The sequence below is a fragment of the Rhinolophus hipposideros genome (genome assembly GCF_964194185.1).
Source record: "Rhinolophus hipposideros genome assembly, chromosome: 10".
Classification (NCBI taxonomy): domain Eukaryota; kingdom Metazoa; phylum Chordata; class Mammalia; order Chiroptera; family Rhinolophidae; genus Rhinolophus; species Rhinolophus hipposideros.
The window spans coordinates 7397530-7421693 of NC_138056.1; the positions used below are offsets into that span (position 1 = coordinate 7397530).

Below are 24164 nucleotides of genomic sequence, written 5' to 3' on the forward strand. Positions count from 1 at the left end.
TTTTATAATGTAAGCGTGCAGAATGTGAAACTGGGAGCTCGGCACCTAAACATTTATTATTGAGAAAAATCCTTACACCACAAGCCTAATGAAGGTTTAACATCAGTGTTTGACATTTTGTCATTAAGGGATTGGTTTTAACAGTGTGGATTTGGCAGCTTGCCCTATCGGCTGTTTCACAAGCAGTTTCTGTGGTTTCAAGAAAGGCAGGGTGTTTGCTTTTAAACACTGTCTGAAAAATATATTTCAGAATAGGGTTCAATCATTCCAACACAGAAGGAGAGAATGAAAACCCAACCAAATAAAGGAATCTGGTGCTACCAAAGAGAAAGGGAACACACGGGGAGGAAGAGAAGAGACGCCATTCATCACCTGAACCAAAATGGCAACAAAAGCTACCTAAGTACTTTTTACTGTCAGATTAGAAAACAGAACACAATGGTCCTAAAGACATGAGATTCATAAAGGGAAATCCCTACACAGACCTTCATCTCTCCAAAATAAACTTACCTGGCTCAAATCTATTTGTTTATTTAAAAACAAAACAAAACAACTCCACCAGTTCCACATTAATGCAAAGGGCTGCCATCTAACCAATTAGCAGCCACTCCTCTCTGCCAGTGTGATGTGGTAATTAAGGGAGCCATTTTCCTCCCTGGGAATACAAGTACAGAAGGGCAGAGCCTCTATGGACCTAACCCATTATGACAGCCTTTTCATTAGCAAGAAAATGCCGCCATACACTCTCCAAGGAAGCAGTGGCCCGCATCACTAACAAATACCTATGTGTGAATAGCAGCTACCTCTGCTGAGATAAAAATGTGCCGAGATGGGAAGCAGGGAGCAGGGAGAACCACTCATGAGAAAGCTGTGCTTGTCAAAGTAATTTATGTGGACCTTGCTTTTTCCACTGTAACAAAAAAGATGGGTTCTAAAGTAATTTAGAAATGGCATATAACTGTGATCTTGGAGAAATGAATCAGGTTTGAACACAAATACCATCATACAGTCGAACTCCCTCTCTTTCTCTGCTAGGGCAGCAGAGGGGCACAAGTAGTGAGTGACGCTTAAACCAAGAGCAGCAGCTCACCCCTCTATCCTCACCCTATGCTGGTACCTTAAAATAGGCTCGACATTTTAGAACTTTGCTAATAAAAACCAAAACCTCTAACAGAATAAGGCACTATTGCCAGAGTGAGACAAGCAAGTAAATCAAGCCATAAACTCAAGCTAAGTAAAAACCCATAGAGACGCACACAGCAATCACTCTCAGAAACAACTACAGAGGTCTAGGACCACGTACTTAATTGTGGGCACTACAGCTTAAGGAGGGAGAGGCGAACCAAAAAAAGGACCGAACAAATACAAACAGGAGCTGGTGGCATATTACAATGGGATAGAGACAGCAGGATGGCCCGAGTGCAGCTCCCAGGATGGAGCTGGCAGGTCCGGAATCTGCATGTGTAAGTGGCACACAGAAGGTTGTAGAGAAGTTAGTTTCATAAGGATAAAAGGTACAGTTAAGATCGGCACACAAAAGCTTTCTTCTTCTTCTTCTTTTTTTTTTTTTTTTTTGTGGGAAGGAGGGGGAGTGCTTACCACAGGGCTTCCAGAATCACAGCATTTCATGGGTACCACAGTGTAGGACGGTCAAAACTAGGAATCCAAACTGTCCTACGCTATGGGGTACTTATTTGTTGGTTACCGACTTTAGGTCTCAGGACTCTGGTTTTTCTAAAGGGGTTCTTGAAATTCCAGAAGATGAGAAGAGATAAAGGGGAGAGAAGAAGCCAGGGTTAAATTTTTTTTTCTTTTTTCTTTTTTTACGTTTCCCACAGCACTTATATGGCGCAGGCAAGACCAGGGAAGCGAGCCAGAGAGCTGTACTACTGAGCCACCCTGGCAACAGACCACCGAGGGCGGAAAAAGACAGTTCACAGGGCTCTAAAGTCCACCTGGGAGATGGTTCTGCCCCACCGATGGGGAGCTAATCTTAAAGGATGGCTCTATCTTGTACTGCCTGGACACAGCTGGAACCAGGGCCAAAGGGCTCGCCACAGTCTTGAGAGTTGGGTTTTGACACCAATACATGCTGGCCCACTTGGGTTTGTTACTTTAAACAAGTTACTCAACATTTCTGGGCACCCGTTTCCTTATCTGTAAAGTGGGGAAAATAATAAGACCCACTATCTCACAAAGATTAAATGAGCTGATAATGTGAAACACCTAAACAAGTGTCTGGGACAAAGTAAGTGCTCAATAAATGCTGGCTGTTACGTATTATATCTATAGCTAAAAACACAGCCTCTGGGCACACACTGTGCCCCAAGAATGCGAATGGGTGGGAACACTGTCTACCCTTCAAGTACTCAGTTCGCTCCATTTAAGAGTTTCCCAACCACTTGGAATGGAGTAATGTACTTAGAGGGCCATCCAGGAGGCACTGTTACACTGAGTCACACTGCCTTAGCTAACAGAGAACAAATCTCCTTTGAAAGCAAAAGTCCACGTTCCATATAGACCAGCGGCCGAAGAGAGAGAAAAAATGCACATCAAGTTCAATTCTGGAATTGAAATGAAAGCCACATGTGAATCTGAAAAGAAATGCTTTGTGTAAAACGCACAGGATTATGGGACTTGCTGAGTGAGGGGGGAAAGGATCTATAATCCTGTAAATCTATATGTAGATTCAAATTGATGTAAGTTAAGCACTTGATTAAACAGTTTTTTTTTAATGATTCTGATAATGATTCTGAGCAAATGAGATCAGTTTAAAAGATTTGCTTAAAGCTGGTCCAAGTGACTATCAGAGGAGGCCCAAAGGTCTACTATTAATGGTACTAAGGGAAGTTTTCAAAAGTTAGAGGTGCTATAGAAGTTGGAGGATAAATCGAGACAAGAACGAAGGTTGAGAAGAGTAATGTAATTTAGAACTCTGTATCCAATGCAATTTCACCTGTCTCTTAAAGAGTCATCAAACAATGATCAAGTTCATACGCTGTTATATGCATACACCAAACGTGTTTACCTCTTACAAGAGAAAACAAAGTGTACCTACAGAAGTGTGGGATATGGCAGGGCCAACAAACAGTTAAGTACAGAAGAAATAGGAACAAAGTGTGTAGAGGCTGTAGCCACCCAGAGAACAGACTGGGGATGTTCTGGCTTTAGTGAGTGACTAGAACCCCCGGCCTTCAGCTATTGTAGGCACCAAGGTTCTTCAAGGTTGGAGGCTAAGCCAGCTTTGCAGTTTTCAAATTTGGAATTGACCAATAGCCAACACAAAAGCTTAAAAAAAAAAACTAAAAAAAAACTTGTCCTAACGAAATCCAAGTAAGCCAAATGATCTTTTTAATGGAAAAAAAAAAAAAGGCCAAGGCTCTGTATTAGGAGGAGGAAAAAAGCCAACTTTGGTCAAAGTCCCTCGGGTCACTGAGAACCAGCTTCCTCAGCTAGAACAACTGCAAACCAAAGCAGCAAGTGCCTTCCAGCAGCCCAGCCAGGACTCTGGGAACTGCAAAACAAAGGCTCATTATGAGGTCATAGCAAGTAACAAACCAATCAAGGACAAGGCTATCAACCCCATACTTGTCTACAAAAGCGATTCTGACACGTCTGTCTGGAAACCCTTTACACTCTTAATTATTAAGGACCTCAAATAGCTTTCATTTACATGGGTTATAGCTATGCGTTATAATTAAAACTCGGAAAATGTTAAACGATTAATTCTTTTAAAATAATATTACTAAACCTATTACAACGACACGTCTTAAGTATATTTTCCAACATGTAAACTTAATACATATCATCATAGAAAATCTAAGTTAATTTTTTTATTGTAGTTAATGTTTAAAATGGAATTAAAACTACAACATGGATGAGCCTTGAAAACATTACGCTACATGAAATGAGTCATACACAAAATAACAAATAATGTATGATTTCATTTATAGTAGATATCTACAATAGGAAAATTCATACATACAAGTAGAATAGAGGCTACCAGAGGCTGGGGGGCGGGGAAGATGGAGAGTTATGGTTGAATTGACACAGAGTTTCTGTTTGGCATGATGAAAAAGTTCTAGAAATAGTGGTGATGGTTACGTAACATTGTGAATATACTTAATGCCAATGGAATATACACTTAAAAATTATGAAAATGTAAACTATGCTATGTGTATTTTCCCACGATGAAAACAATGGAATTACAACACAAGGCCTCATTAGAAAATTTCAGACTACCATAACTGAGGAACATTCTATAAAATAACTGACCAGCATTTTTCAAAATAGTCAGTGTTACAAAAGACATGGAAAGATTAAGAAATGGTCACAGATTGGAGGAGACTATGGAGACATGACAACTAAATGAAGTGTGGGATCCTGGACTGGGCCCTGGAACAGAAAAAGCACATCAGTGAAAAAACTGATAAAATCTGAATGAGTTCTGTACTTTGGTTAACAGTATTACACCAGATTAATTCTTAGTTTTGATAGATGCTCTGTGGTTACATAAGATGTTAACATAAGGGGAAACTGGGTGAAGAATGTACAAGAACTCTCTGGACTATTTTTGCAATTCTTCGAAGTTTAAAATGATCTCAAATTTAAAAAATAAAATTTAACTGTTTAAAAAAACCTCACAAGACCAATGCTATATTCAAAGGAGGAAACGAGCCAACATGCTCAAAGTCCCTCGGTCACTGAGAGCCAGCTTCCTTAGCTACGATGACAGCAAACCAAGGCAGCACGTGCCTTCCTGAGGCCCACTCAAGGCTAAATAGGGGCTGCGAATTGCAAAATGATTTTTATGAAATTACCAAGAAACTGACCAACCAAAGCCAGAGAGAATTAACCCAAGTTTTGTCTACATGATTCTTACACTTTTTGGTTTCAGAAACCCTTTGTACTATTAAAAATAATTGGGTCCCCAAAAATCTTTTGTTTATATGTATTACATCTATCAACATTTTATATATTAGAAATTAATATGAGAAAGATTTTAATATGTATCCACTCATTTAAAAAGAACATTAATAAACCCATTATAGTAAACATATTTATTTTTAATGAAAAAACTATATTTCCCAAACCACAACTTCACACATACCAAAGGAAGTCCACCTGACAAACTGATCTTATAATGCAATCAAAACATGATGCTAGACCAAAAAAAACAAAAACAAAAAACACTAACACCATCACCTAATTCCTGTCGTTCTGCAATAGCCTAAAAAAAAAAACAAAAAGAAAACTAACAAAGAAACAGAAAAGAAACGGGAAAAATGAGAAAAATTAAGAATAAAGAAGTAAAATGAAAAGAAAAAAATAAAGAAAAAAGAGGGGGCATGAATAAACAAACCAACCACAGATAAAACAACAAAAACAAACACCTCATAAAACCAATGCTATATGTATTAGAAGGAAGTCAACTAACTTGGGTCAAAGTCTTTGAGGGGTAATCAGTGATTATATAGGAGCTGGGAAATGCAAACAAGGGCTCTTTCTGAAGTCATCGAAAGTAGCCAACCCAAGAGGGATGGACCATCAACTCAAGTTTTGTCTACAACAGAGGTTCTCTCACTTTTTGGTCTCAAGAAAACTCTTTACACTCTTAAAAAAATTACTGAGGACTGCAAAGATCTTTTGTTCACGTGGGTTATAGCTATCGAGAGTTAGCTTATTAGAAACTGACACGGACAATTTTTAAAAAATGATTTTATTAATTCGTTCAAAAATAACAAACCCATTACATGTTTACACAAATAACTTATTCTTAATGAAGAAACTATATTTTCTAAAACAAGATGAAATTTACCACAAGAGTTGCACTGTTTTACATTCTTGTATATCTCTTTAACGTCTTGGCTTAATGGAAGAACCGACTTCTCACATCTGCTTCCGCCTTCGATGTATTTTGGTATGTTGCTTTGGTTCAAAGAAAGGAAGAAAATTTCACTTCACCCAGACCTGGAGTTGAAAAATGGAGTTTAACAGCCCTTCAGATACTGAGGATTTCCTTCTTTGATAGTAGACCAAAAACTCAACAAGTGGTAGTTTTTAAAGGCCTGTTGCAATAGGCAATCTGAAATTTTATCAATGAACCGTTTGTGTACTTTTACGTTAAAATCCACTGGTCATCCTGCACTCTGAATGGCTCTTTTGCCCACTGGCTATCTGGAAAAGTAGTCCTTCACTGACTCATGCAGAACTTCCAAATGCTGGCATTTCACATAATGCTGAAAAATCGCATTCCACTAATTTTACTATCGATCTCATCAAAAAAGTCTGACAAATACAAACTTTCCAAAATTGTGATTTTTCGCTTGAAAACTTCAATTTTATCATCAGCAATGGTGAGGCTTAACTCTGTTCAATTTCAAGAAAATGTCCACGAAATACTCCAGTATGGATAATAGCCATGATGTCCCATCAGTTGTTCTTTCAGGTAAAAATGACGCTCCATGCAGCTGGTTCCATTCCGACACACAAGTGCACTTTCTCAAGCCAGTCCCACTGGCGGTGGCATGTAACAGCAGGGCTCCACAGACACTCTGCACTTCATCCCTCAGAACAGTGCAGAAGCCTTTACCAGAGCATTGAGCTTAATAAAAATTAGTAATTTTTAGTGCTTTATCCAGGATATCTATCCTTAAATAAAAATGGCTTTTTTTTTTGTTTTTTAACCACAAGTGTGCAGCAGGAACTCTGTCCGTCCCCCGGCAGTCTGGTGCCACTGCCTTGGTTCATGTTAGGCGACAGTTTTCTCTGCCGTTGCTGCTGTACCAACAGAGCAAATGGAAATGAAATTGTTCCAAGGTAAACCATCAAAGTCAAAAAAGTTATTCGACCCTTTCATATTTATCAGCACGTGTGTCTGCTGCTGAGCATTCACATATAGAAAATACTCTTTGAAGCCTAGTCGGTGCTGGTACAAGTTGAGCCACGTCTATAAATGTGCTCACCTGTAAGGTGAAAGTTAAGTCCTGTAAACAAGATACTAACTCAGTCTTCAGGTTTGCAGCGCAATCTTTAATTCGACAAGTCACGGTAACATGGAAGTGGCCCTGCCCTGAATTTCACTAACTTTTCATCCAGGGGGCATTCAAGAATGTCAGCTGTTCATGACTTTATTACCTCTCAGCTTCTGGGGGCGCTTTTCCAGCCAAAGCAATGTGGTAACTTATCCTGTAAGGGGCTTCACTGACTTTTTCATTTCCAGGTTGAAAAGCTAGAACAAATTTTGGCTTTGAAAGAGTTCATGGTGTGTACACTTAAAATATTCAATTCCTGGTTCTTTAAACTCTGAATGATGGGTCTTGAAACGATGCTGCAACTTAACTGGCACTATAATAGGATACAAAAAGGTTCCGTTGCGTGAGACACAGTAAGATACACTATTAACATCTATAAAGCTGAGAAGATAACTTTCATTGTGATTCCATCTCTTTTAATTTTTTTTTCCATTTCTTATTTACAATTTTGCCCAGCTTCTTTGGAGTAGATTCCTCCCTTTCACTTGCTGATATATCCATTTCAGTAAATAGAGGTGCAGTATGTGTTGAGAAAGCAAGTCTTCTAAGCTTTTTAAAGCCAACAATCCATCCTTAAATATAAGAGAAATATTATAAATTTTCTTCTATTTTAGAATTAAATAGAACTAGGTGCTAAAAATGTTGTAAATAAAAATTTAAAAATTGTAAGTTTTCCCAAAAGTTTTCACAAGTTTTACAAGTTGTACTTACTTCTTGTGTTTCCTTGAAGGTGCCAGGAAAATGCTGGGATTTTGAAATAATGACTTATTGAACAATAATGAGGTTTACAGAAATTATCGTAGATACAACCGAAGAAAGCTAGTAAGGGCACAGTAGAAGTACTGAGAACTGAGTTCATCACTGAAAACTTCTATATTTATACCTTAAAAATTCTAGAAAACACAAGAATACAGAAACACGCATTTCATTTGTCAAGAGTGACGTCAACACACATCATTCAGCTTCTGGAAAACTCCACTGTATACTGAGAGAGTGAGAGTGAAAAAAAGGCAAATACCGCATTAATGTTACGATGAAAATAATTTTGACTTCACGTACCACTGAAAGGGCCTTGGGGACCCCTGGAGTCCCCAGACCACACCTTGAGAACCAAGTTCAATACTGCCACTACCAAAATTAGCAAGTGCTTCCTCAGATTTCTCCCAAGACAGGGTCTAGAGTTATGGCATTCCTGATAGGCCAGAGGAAATGGCTTAGACCCTGTCACCAGGGAAACCGGGATGCCGTCCCTAATACGCTGTCAGGTTGCCAAGCCTGGCTTTACTGAGGAAGGTGGCTCCAGAGACATAAAAAGAAAATGTTTTCTAAAGCAGTGAATCCTTAACTTTATAGAAATCAGAGGAATAGGAGAAAGAAAAGACTGGGTGGTTCTGGGATTCTATACATGAAGGAGATCTCAGACTATCAGAATTCCTCTCCTGAGCCACGCCACAAAAGAGGCATAGAAACAGGTAGAGCAGAGTGGGACACGGAGATGAAAACCCGAGATGGGCAGTGATAATGAAGGAACGGAGTTCAAAGAAACCAAACAGAAAAAAAAAGGAAGTGAGACAAGTCAGCAGAGGGGTCAAAAGGAAGAGGGAAATACAGTGAAAGGAATATTCCCTGATGAGCTCTGAGGTGACTCTGGTACCTCTCTCCCAGGCCGCAGGTGCAATGTGAAAAAAACTAAGCAACTCACTTGCTGTTCTGACCAGGCATTCAGGCTCTAGAAGTGGCAAGAGATGAAGCCAAACAAGGAACCAACTGAGACCAAAATCTCAGCCCCAGATTCAAAGCCCACAAATTCACAGGAGCAGCTGAGAAATGGCTGCGACCCTTCCAGGCCTCAGAAAGGGGAGGCTTTCTTCTCACTTTAGAGGAGCCAACAGAGGTAACAAGAACCTGCCCTTGAAGGTCCCTCTGCTAGTGAAAAAGGAACCTAAAATCATTAGCTGCTGAGTTCTCATGTGGTCTTTAAGAGAAACAGGGAGCTTTCTCTTGTTGCCAAAGGGTAAATTCTGCACTTGAAGAAAGAAACATGAAAAAAATCCCTGCACTTGGAGGGGCCTCCTCCATCGCTCAGAAAAGCCCATGCTCTGGTGACTTTGGATTTGGCCTTCTAGCCATTGATAATGAGGCCTCATACCCACCACCACTACCAACATTAACGACACAGAAATATGGGCAGGCAGATGGTCGTTTTTTCTTTCATCAAGAAAACTGCCTAATATTGATATTCATGAATAAATGAACTACCTTTGTTTTTTAATTTAAAAAGTGTTCTCAAAAGTACATAAACCTTTCCAACAGCATTCTATTTTCTTTCAGATAGCTGATTGGTTAAAAAAAATAATACAAAAATTAAAAAAAACCAGAAATGCTAGAAAAAGCACCTATGGGAGCCAAGATTCTTTCAGTGGATCACAGAACAGAGAAACTCCGATGGGTTCCCCTTATACCGACCTAGAATTGTGTGGTACTCAGAGAAAACCCACTAAGCTGTGCACCTGGAATGCGCTGCTGCTGATTACATCCTGGCAAGCACTATTCTAAGTGCTTTGTATTCATGAACTCTTTTAATACTCACAAAAACTACATCTCTAAGATAAGTACTATTATTACTGCCTTTTTTTTTTTTTTTCACAGATGAGCAAATATGCCTAGAACCATCAAGTAAGCGTAATGTCACAGTCGGGGCTGACCCAAGATTCCAGCACAGGGAATCAAGCTGCAAAGCCCGCTCTAACCACAACACAACCACTTATTAATGTCCAAACGTGAGTGCTGGGATCTCCATTCAACTCTGCCATAAGTTCAACTCAATCAGAAGCTACGTAGACCAAGAGGGCCTAAGGGGCCCCACTTCCTGTGACTGGAGAACCAGTAATTCAAACTCTTGTGGGCAAAAAACAAAGCAACAAGCCACAAGTGCTTCCAACACTACATGCAAAAACAGTCAAATGATGGCCATCTGTGGAGGGGAGGAGGGGAAGTGACAGGGTAAGGGAAGGCCGACGGACCTTTGGGTCTAAAAAAGGTGGAGGAAAAAGGGGGCCACCCTGCATACAGGATTATCAGTCACCAAAACAAAACCCGCAGCGAAACGGTGCTCAGGAGAAGCAATGAGTAGATCACTGCAGTAGCAACGGGGCAGCGTGCCCCCAAGGACGCAGACACAGACGCGGACGCAGAGCTGTTGGGAGGCAGCCTCACTCATTCATTCACTACCAAACGTTCAGACTGGGGAGTTTTCTGCTCAGCAGGAGACTGACGGGAAAACAATCCTGCTCCATCAGTGCTGATGGTCCAGGAGCCTCAGAGTCCTGCTGTGTCTTTTCCCTACTGCTGTTCCAGAAGTGCCAGCGTGCGGTGACTGACGGCGTCCACCTTTCCTACAGGTACCTTGATAGGGACAGACTCAAACTGTTCCCAGCGGCTGAAGTACCTGCTGAGCTGCCAAAGACCGAAAACTACAGGAGTTCTCTCTCCTTCTTCTTCCCCAGCAGGCCTGGACAGACAGACAGTCTCACCACACCAAGCCACAAGGTATGGGGTGTCATTGGATTTAGCAGGCAGATCACGACAGCCAGCAGTCAGGAGTCCAGATTCCCTTCCTGGTCCACCGATGGGGAGAAAAATCACAGACCCAGTCCCTCCCTCCTGGGGCTGAGGGGCTTTTTTGCAAACCTATGTATTGCAAAGGGGGCTCGAGAGAAAGTTGTATCTTTGAGTTTCCGGTGAAAGGTGTGTAAGACAAAGTTACCTTGAGGTGCACGGGATGTAGAGAAAGCCCACTCGCTTGGAGAGGCCCAGCTCAGACCCATTCGGTACTGGGGGGAGGGGGTTGTTTACAGACATCGTCCAAACTCATGCCTCAATGAGCAGAGCCCCAGAGGAGGCGGACCTTTGTATTGCCCATTTCCCAAAGAACACAGAGGAAAATAGGCCGAGGCTGCTCAAAACCAGCCTGACTGGTTCTACAGAGAAGCCTCAGGTCTGCTCCGCCTTCCTTATGTTAAAAAGAAAAAGGTGGCTTGGAGCCAGCCATTGAACACACCCCTCCTCTTCTCTCTCCCCGCCACCCCCACCGCCACCCCCACCGTTGCACAGGATTCACCAAGCCACCAGTATCAGTGTCCATCTCACCCTCTCTCCTATCAAACCTTGTGATTATATGGCTTTATAAGCCTAAAATTAATCATGTGGTGCAGAAAGAGAAATGCATTTGTTTTTGCCCTTTTCACCATTTTCTAATGAGAAAAGTAAGGAATAAATGGAAGTAAAGGGAAATGAGTGCCAACTCAAGACACAAAACTGTAGAAAGAATTCCCCACAGGACCCCAGAAACTTCAAACAGTCTAGACAAAAACATTCATTCAGATGAAGGGATTTAGCCTATTTATTCTCCCAAAAGGAGGAAGAGGTCTAGTGGGCAAGAGAAGCGCTGAGAGCGAGCTAGAAACCAAGAGGCCAGATTCCTTCCTGGTGTTTCAGAATCAGATGCACCATCGCGAAGTCTAAAAGACAGCAGTGACGTGCAGCGGGTTGTGGTGGGGTAGTGACACTGCTCCAAGCGCCAGTTTTGACACGGGGATGGGTGGTCTCTTCCCATGCCAGAAGTGGGACATGGGTGGTGTCCTCCACCCCAAGGTTTGTAAAGGCTTGCTCTTCCCTTTGCTGAGACAGAAGGGGAAAATGCACAGATGACACTTCAGTGACTCACTCGTGTTTGATGAAGAAGGCTGGGAGAAAGCCTGGAGAATCCCAGCTTCAAGTGCAAAATGTACACATGCTGGAATCTCCCATCAAGAGAAGAAAACTCAGCCACTATCTGGTTTGTCATTTTGCTGAACTTCCGCTGAAGGAGAAAGGGCCAGGTTTAAACTCCACCCACCCCGTCCACATCCCTCTCAATTTTTGCTTTGACAGGCAAGTGGCAAAGCTGGCAGCACCACCACAGCTAAGAGAAAATGAAACCCTCTCCACACCTCCTCTCCAAAGCAGAGGCCTCGCAGCCATAGTCTACAGCTTAACCAAGCAGAGGGACTTGGGGCTGGGCCTGGCTTCCACAGGAAAGCCTCATCAGGCAGTCTCAGGGAAGGAAGGACCACCACTCTCCTTGCCCTTTCCATCTGCTGAGGTTACTTCACCCCAATCCATTAATGGGCTTCAAAGTGCTGCTGGGGAGTCCATTTAAGCGGAGACGCAATCAGGGGGCCAAAGGTGGCGCCCAGCCCCCATCCCACTTGTCTATAATGGGCCACAAAGTCTGAGGCCTGGCTGCACTCTGGGCATAAAATATTCATTCAAGTCAACGTAATACATATGTAGGAAAGTCATGGAAGCTCCTGGGAAGAGGGAGGTGCCAGGCAGGTGGCTAAGTGCTCAATGGGAAGAGTTCCTGAAGGCATGGGTTTGTACTGGTCAAGTGGCTACTGACAATTGGCTTGTTCTGTTCAAAAGGGAAGAAGTCTAGTCTGAGAAGCCTTCGACTCCCAAGAGACCTAACCATGCCAGCCTCTCAGTCAGACAAATTCTCAACCTTTTCCTGCCTCGCAGGCATCAACTCTGCTTAAAACATTTACACTGAAAAAAACACCTCAGGCCCAATCTTTGGTCACCTGAGATTGTGGGAAAAATTCAGTTATCCCTATGCAAACTTGATTTTAATCTGAGGCAGGCCAAGTTTCAATGACTGCCTTGTATCCATCTGTTTAGCTCCTTCCCCAAATCCAAAGATTGGTGAGAAATTATTACAATTTACTCAGCAGTTACCTTTACTGGGTTCAAAGGTCATGGTATGGCAATTCTGTGAACTCCAGGTACACCTAAAGCCTTTACTCTAATAATACCTCATTCCTGATTTCTAGAGCCAAGAGGAAAATGAGAATACAGTAGTACCTCGGTTTTCAAACGTCTCTGGTGATGAACATTTCCGTTTCCGAACGCCGTAAACCCAGAAGTAAATGCTTTGGTTTTTGAACACGCCTCGGAAGTCGAACACGTCACGCGGCTTCTGCTGAGTGCAAGATCCTGAGGCCTAGCTGTCGGCTGTTTTCGAACGTTCCAGAACTCGAATGGTCTTCCGGAACGGAGTATGTTGGAAAACCGAGGTACCACTGTATATGGTCTGATATTCAGCCCCATTCTTGACCAGAAGGCAACACCAATAAGGAGCCCCTGGCCAGAGCCAAAGGGCAGAGGTCGGAGTCAGCACCCAGAGCCTGGTGCCGCACAACTCGCAGGGCATAGAGAGAAATGAGAGTTAAACCGAGCTCTTCACGAGATGACACTAAAACCAATTATGCAGTCCTACATTCAGCTAGAACCAAACCTGGGAGCCAAGCGATACATGTGTTTGGAGGGGCTCAGTTGTTCTTTACAGGCTCCTATATGTTAGATTTCCTCTTCACCCAGACTTCCAAACTCCTCTTCCCAGATCTAGCTGAGAGAATGAACGATGTCACTCACTCGCTAGAAGAATGACAGCAACGCCCTCCCTAGCCCACTGTAGCAGAAGTGTGTGTGGGGGGGGGGTTGTGAAAGGCTCCTGTTTTCTCTTGGGAGCCCTTTCTGATGGCTCCTTAGGCCAGAGATTGGGCAGGCCTGAAGCCATGTAGCCCCTCTACTGGGTGTTACAGACAGCTGTAGGCAGCGGCAGGTAAACGCTCGAAGTTGGATCCCTTTCCACATTTGCCTATTTGTTGCTGCTGGCTGGAAAACAGTCATCTTGCTGATTGCACTCACCACTGCCAAGCCTCCAGGCCAGAAGAGCCATTTGGAAAAGTGAACAGAAAGCTCAGCTCACAGATTAAGAATCCCCCAAACTACCAGCCCCTGGTTACAATCTTCCTTCTGCAAAAGGAAGAGGGAAGAAGAGTCTGGCTGTGATAAAGCACATCTGGAACCAGGTGACACAAAAATCATCTTAAAGACAGAGCTGACTTTCTTTTATCTCCTACTTTCACTGTCAGAAGCAGAGTCCACAGCAAACAGGCAACCTCCCTGCAACAACACAAGGTTTATCTTTATGTTTCAACATTTTCTTTGTGTGTTTATGAGTGTTTAGTTCAGATGTGATCAAAGAGCTCCTGGAAACAGCTTCTCATCAGCCACATGTTTTAAAGACTGGAGGAGAGGAAGAGCAAAAGGAGACTGGAGCTTGAAGACAACCAGTGAGGTTTGTGTATCTATTTTCCAGTGACACCAATTTAAATAATTTAAATCTAAATAAGGTGATAGAGGACCTTTTGGGGGGCAGGAATCAGCCCAACCAAATCCCTTGCTTTTCTGCTTTTTGTTTCATAGCATTGAAGGCTTGCTGCAATGGCTGAGCGAGCTTCAGTCTAACTTTAGTTAGAATCGCAACAGGACCAAGAAGAGCTGTTTTTGCTCTCTCACCTGAGGGCATGATCCTTTCTAAAGGAAGCAATGCTTTCCGGCATCCCTGGTTTTGGGACCAAAGGAGATGCTACTTGTCTTTCTTCTTGTTTTTAAACATACAGGCACCTGACTGTAATAGGTATATCCAAGGTTTCCCAAAGTCCACGCTTTTACTAGGATGAGACTTAATATTAAGTCAATAGTGAGACTGGCTCCCACGAGAAGAGCAGAAGCTATGAAGTGGTTCAGGGGAACTTAAGTTCATAAAGAGTAGAAATGAGATAATTCATAATTTGGAACAGGATGGCAATGCATGCAGCCACGGCTCTGGACAAAGTTATCAAAGAACAGCTTCCATTCCCAAATGGTTCCCTGAGTCCGGCCATCATAAAACCAAAAAAAAAAAGTGGGTGTGTGCCGAGTTCCCACTATGCGCTCAGCAGCATGCTAGGCATGTCGGGAAGAGAAGAAATCAACACACACATCACTACAAAAAGACCATGGCAAGAACACATTTACATTTAGCAAACAGCACAAAGGAACCACGTTGAGGCGGTCTGTTACTCTACTCTGCTCAACACGATGCCCCCCACAGCGTCGCTGGGAGTTGGCGTCCACTGCCACTCCCCAAATGCCTGAAGGTGCCAGCCAGTCAGTCCCTTGGCCTCCTCCTACCAGCTCGTAATCAGCAGCGTGGGAAAAGTTCTCTGGTTAAGCAGGGTTTACCTGCTAAAACAAAGGTTGTGATAGGAAAAGAAATGGAACAGGCAACCTCGAGAGGGCCTAGAGAAAGTGGTTCCCAGCGAGGAGAGAAAACGGCTGGAGAGCCAGGCGCTCCTGTTTGTGAAGCCCTCAGTCCCAGCCCATTCAGCACCAGTGGCCGAACCCGGGGAAACGATGGAGATCATCCCTCCCTCCCTCTCAACCCCGGCTTCACCCGCAGAGGCAATCAATCCATCAGTAACGAAAGGATCCACCACTGCATAGAAACACTCAGTCCAGAACTCCGCCTAAGTTCCTGACTGCCCAGGTGACAGAAAGCAGGGGGGAGGGGTAACAAACAAGGGAAACTTAGCAATGATGGGAAGAGGGAAGATTTCTCAGAGAAGGATCTTAACATGCAAGCAAGCGAATATAGCAACAGTTCCGCTGGGCTACAAAGACACAAAAGGAACAAGAGGAAAACATGAAGGATATAATGAGGTAAAAGGACGCAGAAAAGCCCTGCAGCCCCAGGGGAGAAGGGCTCCTTTCTCAAGTGAAGTTTTTCTGGCCTAGTCAAGTTCTGCACCAAGGAGGGTGTGGCAGGCAGGGAACACTCCACAAAGCAGTCAGCAAGGGACACTGGAGACGGTGAAAGAAAGCGGGGGTGGACGTCTCTCAGTTCAGAGGTGAGGTGACATAAAAAAGGCTTAGGCTTGGGTGACAAACCATAGCAGTGATTTGTTAAGATGAGGGGGCTGAGAAGCTAGCACGCAAAACGCCTGGATGGGAACTTACAAAGACTGGTCCATAGGAAGGGAATGGATAGGGGCGTGTGGGGGGGAAATAAATATGATGTGAAGAAGACAGGGGACCAATATGGAGACGACAGGCAATCCTGATTAAGAGGCACGGTGAGGAAGATGGGGTAGAGAAATCGGAAGGGAACAACAGCAAGGAGGAAGATGCGATGAAAAGTGGGAGCCCCAGGAGTGGAGAGACAAGCCGGCAGCATGGTTTGCCATGCAGTGTAAGAAGACGGGCAAGGATGGTGATGTAGCGAGACCCGGGAAAGGACCCAGCAACAGGTTGTGCTAATGGAGCGGGATGAAATAGCAGTGTTTCCCTTAGCAGGAAGAGCCCAGGGAGAAGGCTGGCAAAGCTCTCACAGTGAGAAACAGAAGGCCAAGAGACTGAAAAGACAAAGCCCAGGAGAAGAGAACATGAACATGAAGGATGAAAAGACTGACGGGAGTGAAGGCTGGAACCCCCAAGACAACCTGTGGGAAAACTATGCGCATGACAGCTGTATGGGAAACACGGAAGCAACAAATGCCAGCGCGAGGCACCAGGGAGCTCCTGGTGAAAAGAAGGGAAAGTGATGAGCAAAGAGTAGGCGAACGATTTGGAAAGGTGATGAGGGTGGAGCTGGTGGGTTGCAAGCAAGAGGGAGCACACAATTTGGAGAAGGAACAAGCAGGGTAAAAAAAAGCTGGGGAACTGGAAGGGAACAGAGACCGAGAACACAGTCCGGGGCAAGGACCCTGAGGGTGATGACCAGGGACTGGGAGAACCGGTGCGGGCGGAGGAGAAAGGGGTAAAGAGATGTAAGAAGACGCGGACAACCATCGGGGGCAAATCGCTGGGTACTATCTGAGGAGGAGGGTGGCTGCTTGAAGCGTGGGTGGAGGAAGACCAGAAAGGCCCGAGAGAAAAAGGGAAGAGAAGGGGCAGCTGGGGAGGTAACACGGAAGAGCGCGGGAGGGCGGTGAAGGGACAAGGGGGGGTCAGCGGAAAGACCAGTGTGCAGCTTGCAGTCAGGACGAGGTGGGTCCTAGGACAGGGCTCGGAGGAGGATGTGCGGAGCCGAGAGCCCGATGACAGGGAAGCCGAGGCTTGCAGGATGGCAGCAGGGGCACGAGGAGAGCAGAGAGGGAGGAGGCTCTGCAAGGTGCAGGGGCCCAGCCAGAGAATCCGGGGAGCCATCGGGGCTCCTTACCTGCTCCGTGTCCCTCTCGTTCAGCGTGGGTAGGGGGGTCCGGGCGCTGGACATGGCGCCGGTATCTCAGGGGAGGGAACCGAGAAGCTTGGAGGGAGGGAAGGGAAGGCGCGGAGCCCGGCCGGGCGGGGCTTCTCACAGCAGGGGCACCCGCCGCATGGGCCCCGGCCGGGGGTGCGGGGAGGCCGGGCAGCCGCTCACGCCAGCCCGGGGATGCGCCGCTCGGGCTAGGCCTTGCCGGCTCCGAGCGGCTCCGGACCGCACCCCCCCGACCCCCGGCTGGGCTGTGCCGCCTTTCGGCCGGGCCGCGCCGCTCCGCCTACTCTCTGCCACCGCAGCCGGCCGCCTGCCTCGCTCCTCCCCTGCCCTCAGCGGCACTGCTCCGCGCCCGGCACACAGGCAGCCGCCGCCGGACCTGCTGCTCCCAACATGGCCGCCACCACCGCCGGCCCTCGGCTCTTTCCGCCGGCAGCAGCCGGAAATATCCGAAGAGGCCAGGAACGGGAGGGGGCCGCGCCTCCTCCTCCTGGCCACCGACTATGGGTTGAATTCCAGAAACACCCGAAGAAGGTAACCTCCAGGGACGTGCGCGCCTCCTCGATCGTGAAGACCAAGCTTCGGCTCTGTTTTCGGAAATACACGAAGCGACTACGGGTACTCCAGCCCCGCCCACAGGCCTTTCCCCGCCCACTTCAGGCTGGTTCTCGGCAGTTTCCGGAAACACCCGAAGCCGCTCCGCGTGCGGGGAGCCGGCCACGCCCCCGCCCCGCCCAGCCCCGCAGCCGACGGCAATCGTCGGCCATTTCCGGCAACACCCGAGGCCGGGCGAGTCCCAGGTCATTCCCTCGGGTGGTACCGAGTCTGACTTCGTTTCTTTCCGTCAGATTTCGGATATTTTCAAACCTTGAACAGGGAGCGTGTTATTCTTCAACTAAATAGAAAATAAGGCCGTTAGCCGTCCCTGCCATTGGCATCCTTTGGTCCTAAAGCAACTTCCCATCTGCGTGTCTGTTCGTTGTCGGTCAGCTCATAAAGTCCATCTCGTTTATCATCCAACCTGTCTCTCAACGTGTCATCTGTCAAATGTAGCATTACTCTATTACCTGTCCATCTACTATCTATCACTTGCCACCGTCTATCTAGGCTTCTTGTCAAGCTCCCAGGCAAGCACCAGGTCTGCGTCCGTGCTTCCCAACTGCAAAGGTCTCCTCGGCCCTGCATTCCAGCCCCAGTGCGTAGAACGAAAATGCTGTGTGATCTTGGAAAAATCACAGAACGTGATCACATGAGCTTAGGCTCCTAGATGTCCCTGTATTGAACGAGTCAATGCCTTTGTTCCAGTGATGACATTCTAAATAACAGCTTTTAATTCTAGTTATCTTTTTTCCCCAAAAAAAGTCTTAATTGTTCAAAATAGCACAACATCACACCATGGTAATATTGAGTCCTCCCAGTTACTTTTTTAAATACTCTTGCAAACTAAGGCAGGAAAGACATTCTCATCTTAATTCACACTTGAGTTATCCCTTCTAAGACAAAGAAACGCGTGGAAAACAGACATTGGTTGACAATGAGAATTCCTCAGGATGGCACAAAGAATGGGCACCTGGAGAAGTTCCTTTCCTTCCCTGGGACTCAGTTTCCCCATCAATAAACTGAGGTCTTTGGACTCGTCCGCTCTGAGTTCCCTCTCATCCTTGGAGAGCCTCTGATCCAACAGGAAGTCCATTTGGCACCCTGGGTCCAATCTTCACTTCCCCCTAAATTGTCTCAGCAGGGAAAAGCAGTAGGCTGATCTGATTCCTCTGGCTCCAAGCTGTCCCATCCATCTTACTCCAGACATGTTGGAACTTGCCTCCCTGCCCCTGACCCAGGGCTCAAATACAGCTTAAGGTGGGCAGAAGCCAGGGTTCCCCCAGGAGCCAGAGAGCAGGTTCAACCAAGTCCCCAAAGGTACAGGAGCAGAGAGGCCCCAGGGATTGAGGGGGAAAGTGCTGGTTGGACTTCTGACACTTGACTTCTAACTCCCAGCGATAGCATCTTGAGCAGAGAGCCTTTGGCCAAATCAACCAGAGAAATACAGAGCCGGACAGATGCGATGAGAGGATGGTATGAAAGTACTTCCTAAGGCAACAGGTACTCTCTACAGTCGTAGTAAATACACTGGACTCCAGAACACCTCCCCATGCCCTGCACCAGCTCCATTCAGGAACTCAGCTATTGAGGAAGAAGTTGGTGAAGAATCGCAGAAGGAGGTTAGGGAGATAGGGAGGAAGATGTGAGGACAGAGGCCATTCCACTCCCCCCCACCCCAAATTAATCCTGAAAATCCATGAGAATGATCTGCCCTCTGGTGGCCAAAGAGAGACACATTGCAGATTCGTGTTGGATCTCACTTCTAAGGCTTGGGTCTGGAAAGAAGGGAAAAGAGGAAGGGGTTGGAGTAGCAAAGGAAGGTGCACTCAGGGGTCTTTTCCCACCCATGCTCCTGCCTAAGTAAACTCTACCACCTCCATGCTTCTCCTCACTCACGTTCTCACCCCAGCTGTCTGCCTCTTAGTCCCACCCCCACCCCAGCTGTCTCCTCCTCTTCCTCTCTTCTTCCACACAAGGCTGCCTAACTGGTCTCTCAGCCTAGACTCCCTCCAACTTACCCCACCAGAATAATCTTCCTAAGGTCCAGCTCCAATTACATCTCTGTCCTTCTCGAAGGCTCTCACAGGCTCCCTTGTAGGAGAGGCAGGACTGGCTTCATGAGCCTTTTTATAGAAGGGCCTTGCACTTGATTTAATGCTCTGCTGTCACTCTCTTGAAATTTTTACTAAAAGGGCCCTGTGTCTTCATCGCAGGGTCTCACAAATTTGGTAGCTGCTCCGGGTGGTAGGAAAGCCTTTAGCCTGCATCCAAAGCTTTGCATATCTGGCCTCTACTTACCTTGCTGATATCCTCTCCAACCAGGTATCACTGGTTGACACCTCCCCCCAGCTCCTGCCCTGCCACCAAGCTCTGCCACCTCCATGCTTTTTGTTCAGGTTGATCAATTAGCCAGTCACCTACCTCAGCTTCCAGGTGTACTTAAAGATCCAGTTCAAGTATCACCTTCTCAAATTCCTGACACCTCCTAGTTCTCTTCAAAGATTAATTATATGTTGCCACACATTTACCCCTTTCTAATTTACAAATTCATTCATCCACAAATCTCTGTTGAGCTCCTACTATACGCAAGACCCTGTTCTAGGCTCTTCAGGTATATCAGTGAACAACACAGACAAAGCTCTCCACCTTCGGAGAATTTACATCTCAACTGGGGAAGACAGACAATAAACAAAATATTAAGTATTAAAAGCCATGGGAAAAATATAGAGGCAGCTATAAGGGGGATCAGACTTGTTGGGGTGAAGGGGTGGAAAAGAAGTTGCAGTATTAAGGTGGTCAATATAGGCCTCACTGAGAAGGTGACATGTGAGCAAAAACTTGAAAGAGATGAGGGAGTGAGCTCTGCAGATATGGAGGACGAGCATTCCAGGAAGAGGGTATAGCCAGTGCTAAGGCCCTGAGGCAGCAGTGGGCCTGGCTAGTTAAAGAATAAGGCGGCCAATGAGACTGGAGCAGAGTGAGCGAGGGGGAGAGTAGTAGGAGTAGAGGGCAGAAAGGTGATGTGGGGCCAGGCCTGGAGGGCCACTGCTTTGGCATTCCCTGAGAGTCAGATAGGGAGTCTCTGCAGTGACATGAACTGACTGGCTGCTGGGTTGAGAATAGAGTGAAGGAGCAAAAACCTGGAATCCAGGAAGGAGGCTTTTCTGATAATTCAAGTGAGAGATGACAGTGGCTTGGAGAGGGAAGCAGCAGAGGAAGTGGTCAGATTTGAGTTATGTGCAGAAGGTAGAGCCAACAGGATTTTTTGATGGATTGGTTTGGAGGGGTGTGACAGAGAGGAGTTAAAGATAATTCCAAGCTTTCCAACCTGAAAAACTGAAAACAAAACAGACACAAAAATAAAGGCATCTACCACAGCTCCAGACCAGGTAGAAAGGAACAAACATGACCAGCGGTCCAGGGCAGCTGTGATGCCCACTGGAACGGTGGAAGGCGGAGCTATGGGATTCCCAGCTCCAGCACAGGGAAGGGGCCTGAGGGTAGCAATCTACCCCACCCCCCACCCACCCACCCCTGTGGGCAGGAAGGGAGGAAAAAGCAAAGGGAGGCAGGGATGCTGGAGTGGAAGACATCCTTATTCTCTCCTCTCCGAAACATGGAAACTCTTCTCAATCTTTCTCCTCCCAACCACAGAAGCCAGAGTAAAGCTCATGCTGGACAGGCCACTCCAGGGGGTGGGGGAATGGTCCAGAATTGGCCTCTGATCAAGGAGTGCCAAGACCTACCCCTGCCCTCTCACTTGTCAGAGACCCTCCCATCTCGAGGAGCTTTGCCTTATTTGTTTTTGGCATCTCTGCATTTCCATCATGCGCTTTGTCACCATCGCCATATACTGTATTGAATTTAGAACGTTCCAGAGATGCTAGAGTGTGAAAAAAAGTGCATCTTAGAACTGATAGACTAGAATACGTTTGTGATCGGTGCTCCCTCCCCAACCACCATCAGGACATGAGCTACACAAGGATGAGAACTGCCGGTCTCATTCCCCTTTCCTGGTTTTGCTAACACACGTGCAGTTGTGTGCTGTGTAGACATTATCAGTTACAATGAGCAGGAGGCAGTTATTACCCCCGGTCTACTAACAAGGAAAGCAAAGAATAGAGAAGCTCGGCACCTTGCTAGGGGAGTGGGCATAGGGGAATCAGCCCATGAGAGGCAGGAAGTAGGGCAATGACGATGGGCTACCAAATATTATCCATGGGCCTCCAGCCAGGCTGCTTCTTAGTAGCTCTGTGATCTTAGGCAAGCCTCTGAACCTCTGTCTACCTTAATTTTCCCAACTGTCAAATGGGGATAATTTGCAAGGCTATAATGAATTAATATATGAAACATACTTAGAGTCTGATGGATGGCCAGCACTCAGTATGGGCTGCTGTTATTAGCATACTCTAGCCAGCCTCCCAGTCTTCTTTTAAGGCTTTCTGCTATATCCACCCCATTTCCCTGAACAGCAGTGGATCAGAAGTAAGAGAGCCCATTCTGGTCCCAGCTCTGTTCCTAATGGATCGCATAAGCCATTAGGTAATTCCCTTCCCCCCTTGGGGCTTCAGGCTCCTTGTCTGTACAACGAGGGGGAGCTGGACTCTGCTCTCTATGGGGTCTTCTATAATGCTATAGATTGAATGTGTATCCCCTCAAGATTCATGTTGAAATCCTAATCCCCCAAATGATGGCATTAGGAGGTGGGGCCTTTGGGGGTGATTAGGTCTCAGGGACTCCATATGACTTAATGGGCATAACAAAATTAGTGCTTTTAGAAAAGCAACCTCACAGAGCTCTCTTGCTTGCCCCTTCCATCATGTGTGGATACAATAAGAAGACTGCCTTCTATACACCAGGAAGAGGGCCCTCACCAGACACTGAATCTGCCAGCGCCTTGATCTTGGATTTCCCAGCCTCCAGGACTATGAGAAAGAAATTTCTGTTGTTGATAAGCCATGAGTCTATGGTATTTTGTAACAGCAGCCTAAATGGACTAAGACACTCTCCAAAATCCTAACCCAGCAACGCCTGTCTCACCCATGATCTGGCCCCATGTCTGGGATGGAGGGGACAGTGTCCCTTGCAGCCTTGCTCATATGTTCCTATAATACAGTAGGAAGGTCTGGCTGTCCATGGAGACCACTCCCCACTGCACCAACCTGGGGAAGGGATGGGGAGAAGAAAGGGTACCAGGACGGCAGGGCACCTTCAGAGTCTGTTTTCCTGGGACGGGGTGTCCTTTGTACCAACCCACACTCCCACACTGGGTCAGTGTCCACGGGCAGGTACTGCCACCTCCATTGCTGAGAAGGCCGAACATCCTGGATGGAAAGCCAGGCTGCCATGTTGGCAGAGGCTCTATGAGAAGCATAAGTGGGCAGTTTTTAATGGGGCTCAGCGGGAGATACCCAAAGGAGGTGATCTAGGACCTGTGGGAGTGTGGGAACTGGATGGAGGGAGCAGCAAGGAAGGCTTCTCAGAGGAGGTGATGCTGAGTCTGATCCCCAGGATAAGCAAAGGGCGGGAATGGGAGCAACCCATGGAGGCATGAAGGAGGCCAGCCCTCAGGGAGTTCCCATCTGGGGGGATGTCAGACGGGCCAACAGCAGCCCCCGACTTGGAGCTGGCAGACGGGAGTTGGTGCCAGCTGGCGTCCAGGGCTCTAACTGGCTTCCTGGAGGAGGTGGAGGGCAGGCCGGGCAATGACTCACCAGTGTGCCAAGATGATGTCCCCACATACCCAAAGCTGTACAGGACCTCCTGGAGTTGGCAGGCAGGCTATCTGCCGGGGGATACTCCGCCTTCCTCATCGCCATCTGCCCCTGGAGGGCAGTGACTGAGGTCTCCAGTCCCAAGGAGAGCAGGGACATAGTATTCTGGTTCCCGATGGTGTCCTTCGTGCCTCCAACAGTGCCTGGCATGTAGCAGGCTGTGAATCCCTGGGGAAAGAAAGCCACAGGGCTTTAGCCCTCCTTGTCCCCTCTGCCCGGAACTCCCTTTCCTTATTTAACTGCGTGGCTCTCTCTGCTTAGATGTCTGCTCCCAAGGAAACCCTCTCCAGCCCCGCTTTCAACATTGCATCCCCCCATGGATGAACACGCTGATGGTATAAGGTGGATGCGATCAGCCAAATCCAGAACGGAGGAAATTATGTCCAGGACATGTCATTGTGTTCTTAAACAAGGAAAAAGGAAAAGAGGAAAGATGGGCTGTTACAAGTTGAAACATACTAACTAAATGCAAGTGTGGACCTCATTAGATCCTGATTCAAACAAACTGGCTATAAAGCTATTCATGGGCCGGCTGGGTGTCTCAGGCAGTTGGAGCTCAGTGCTCCTAACTCCGAAGGCTGCCGGTTCGATTCCCAATGGGCCAGTGGGCTCTCAACCACAAGGTTGCCAAGG

At 46.5% G+C, this 24164-nt stretch overlaps 1 protein-coding gene across 12 annotated transcripts in view; it reads right to left on the bottom strand.

The window, feature by feature from the left end:
- The window catches only part of MARK2 (microtubule affinity regulating kinase 2), a 52836-nt gene extending 35280 nt beyond the window's left edge, over positions 1–17556 (bottom strand). For 10 of the 12 annotated variants that reach the window (XM_081064456.1, XM_081064449.1, XM_081064457.1 and 7 more), the window contains exon 1: positions 17122–17319. In XM_081064456.1, coding sequence (XP_080920582.1) covers positions 17122–17175 — 54 coding nt within the window. In that variant the 5' untranslated portion in view covers positions 17176–17319. Of the gene's footprint in view, positions 1–17121 lie in introns of all 12 variants that reach the window. The other 2 variants (XM_081064453.1, XM_081064463.1) reach the window with 2 other exon arrangements.
- Between the last annotated feature and the right edge of the window lie 6608 nt (positions 17557–24164).